This window comes from Crocuta crocuta, unplaced genomic scaffold (assembly GCF_008692635.1).
Source record: "Crocuta crocuta isolate KB4526 unplaced genomic scaffold, BGI_CrCroc_1.0 scaffold467, whole genome shotgun sequence".
Classification (NCBI taxonomy): Eukaryota; Metazoa; Chordata; class Mammalia; order Carnivora; family Hyaenidae; genus Crocuta; species Crocuta crocuta.
Genome location: NW_027530632.1, coordinates 1442243 through 1444285, shown reverse-complemented (window position 1 = coordinate 1444285; position 2043 = coordinate 1442243). Strand labels below are relative to the sequence as shown.

At 47.7% G+C, this 2043-nt stretch overlaps 1 protein-coding gene across 1 annotated transcript in view; it reads right to left on the bottom strand.

The window, feature by feature from the left end:
• The window catches only part of FUNDC1 (FUN14 domain containing 1), a 205391-nt gene that overhangs the window by 9662 nt on the left and 193686 nt on the right, over positions 1–2043 (bottom strand). Inside the window, 1 exon segment of the mRNA XM_077768524.1 lies at positions 1344–1500. Coding sequence (XP_077624650.1) covers positions 1344–1500 — 157 coding nt within the window.

Sequence of the window (2043 nt, the reverse complement as noted above, 5' to 3'; positions counted from 1 at the left end):
TACCGCTCCATTATTTTTTAGTCTCTTTTAAGATGGGGCTTTGAGGCCCATACTCACATCACCCATGGCACCAAGCTGTGAGCTGAGCGGAGCAGAGGACCAGAGTGTCTATTATAGGGAGTCAAGGTACAAACCATCTGCGGCGAAATAACTGAATCATCAGGGCCCTGACCAGGCATCTCCTTCTAATTGCAGGGCTTTTTCATTAGCAGCATTAATAAGTATACATGAATAAACGCTGCAGCTCTGCACCCCAGGATCTCCACCATGCAGGCTTCTACCACGAAACGGCATTTGCAAAAAGGCGTAAAGGGGTGAATCGTCATTCCAAGGTACATGGACATCGCAAACCAAAACATGTCGTACTTATCGAGTTTAAATATGGACATCTTTAATGTAAGACAAACTTAACTTAGAATCTAAGAAAAAAAATGATTACTCACAAGCTAAGCACACCCCACAGACGACACACATTCTCCGCAGTCATGAACACTTTCAAAATAAAGGGTCATACCTGTTTGGTCCTTGTTATCTCACTAATCTTTTGTTCCGGAAGGGACAACTTGATGTACAGTAGCAATTACGTAATCACGCGGTCTAAACCATTAACTGGGTAGGTAGGTTAATGCTTATTAACTACTCCTCCTAAATGCAGTCCGCAATATTATTACCAAGTACGCAATCAGTCCTGTAATCCCAACGAAGACCCGCTTTAACTCCTATTCTTCTTGAAAGTATTATAATAATCCAAATTCGCCCACTGAACATCCACTGGACCATCTGTATCATAATCAATCATTTTCACCGAGGATTCTCCACGGCTCTCTACAGGGCTGACAATCCTGGACACCGGTCCCACTGCGGGCCCCCTCCAAGGTTTTTCCAGTTGTTAGCATCGACCAAGTGAAAGTTATTTACATGTAACGAACCCTTATACGTTTCTTCCTCTTTAGCCACTACCATCGAATCAGATGCAGGCCAAGTAAAAGTTATTTACATGTAATTAACCCTTACACGTTTCTTCCTTTTTAGCCACTATCATCGAATAGGATGCACTACATATGCTAAATTTGAGGAGGTGGAAAATACAGAAAGAATCAAAGGACGGGATAGGAGGGGAGAGTGGCGGGAGGGGCGGGCCTGGGGAAGCGGATCACCAAGACCAAACACTGAGTCTCCTGCGTGTCCATCATACCAATCACATCACAGAGAAAAGCCTCAAGGTAGGGCTCTTCGGGGAGTAGCAGTGTAAAGCCATTGAATGTGCACAGTAACTGGCCTATTTACAAAAGGGCGGCAGGGAGGCTGCCCGTGAAATTTAATGAAGAAGATGTTGTTCTCACCAGCCAGTCACTCCACCCATTACAATCTGGGTGGCTACTGAGTATTTTTCAACCATAGGTCCGGAACGGTGGCCAAACACTCGATTCCACCAATGGTGTCTTCTTGCATACTCAGTTAGATCCAACACTTCGTACGACTCGTCATCGCTTTCGTACTCTTCAAAACACAAAATGGAAAGAAAGGAATTTAGAGGCGACCTAAAGTCAGAAACGTCCCGTATGGCTTTTAGCTGTTAGAACTCACTGGCAGCGTTGGCCGAAGGCTAAAAATGCCCAGAAGATAACCTTAGTTTGTTGCAGCCAATCCCTGTCCAAAAGGGCCCAGCATCTCCTTTCCAAAGGCCCGAGGACCGGCCTAGGGGCCGGAATTGGAGCCACGTCGGAGTTACACAGAAGTGAGGGGTCGCCCACTACCCCGCCCCCCACAAATGGCAGTAAGGTCAGGTCAGAGTTTCACACCAAGAAGGGTCACCCCCAAATCTCAATAGGGTCAGGGCCAGAGCTACATCCCGTTTCATCGGTGGGAGAAACGGGGGCGGGGCGGGGGACCGTCCTCCCCTGCCAGAACCGGTTAGGGGCCTGGCGGGATGAAATCACTTCAGTCAAGGCCAAAACCACGTTTGAAGATGGAAACGAAGGGTCAGAGGTGAAGGTGAGGCAGGAGGTGGGGCTGTGTTAGGGACGGGGATCGCCTTCCGCG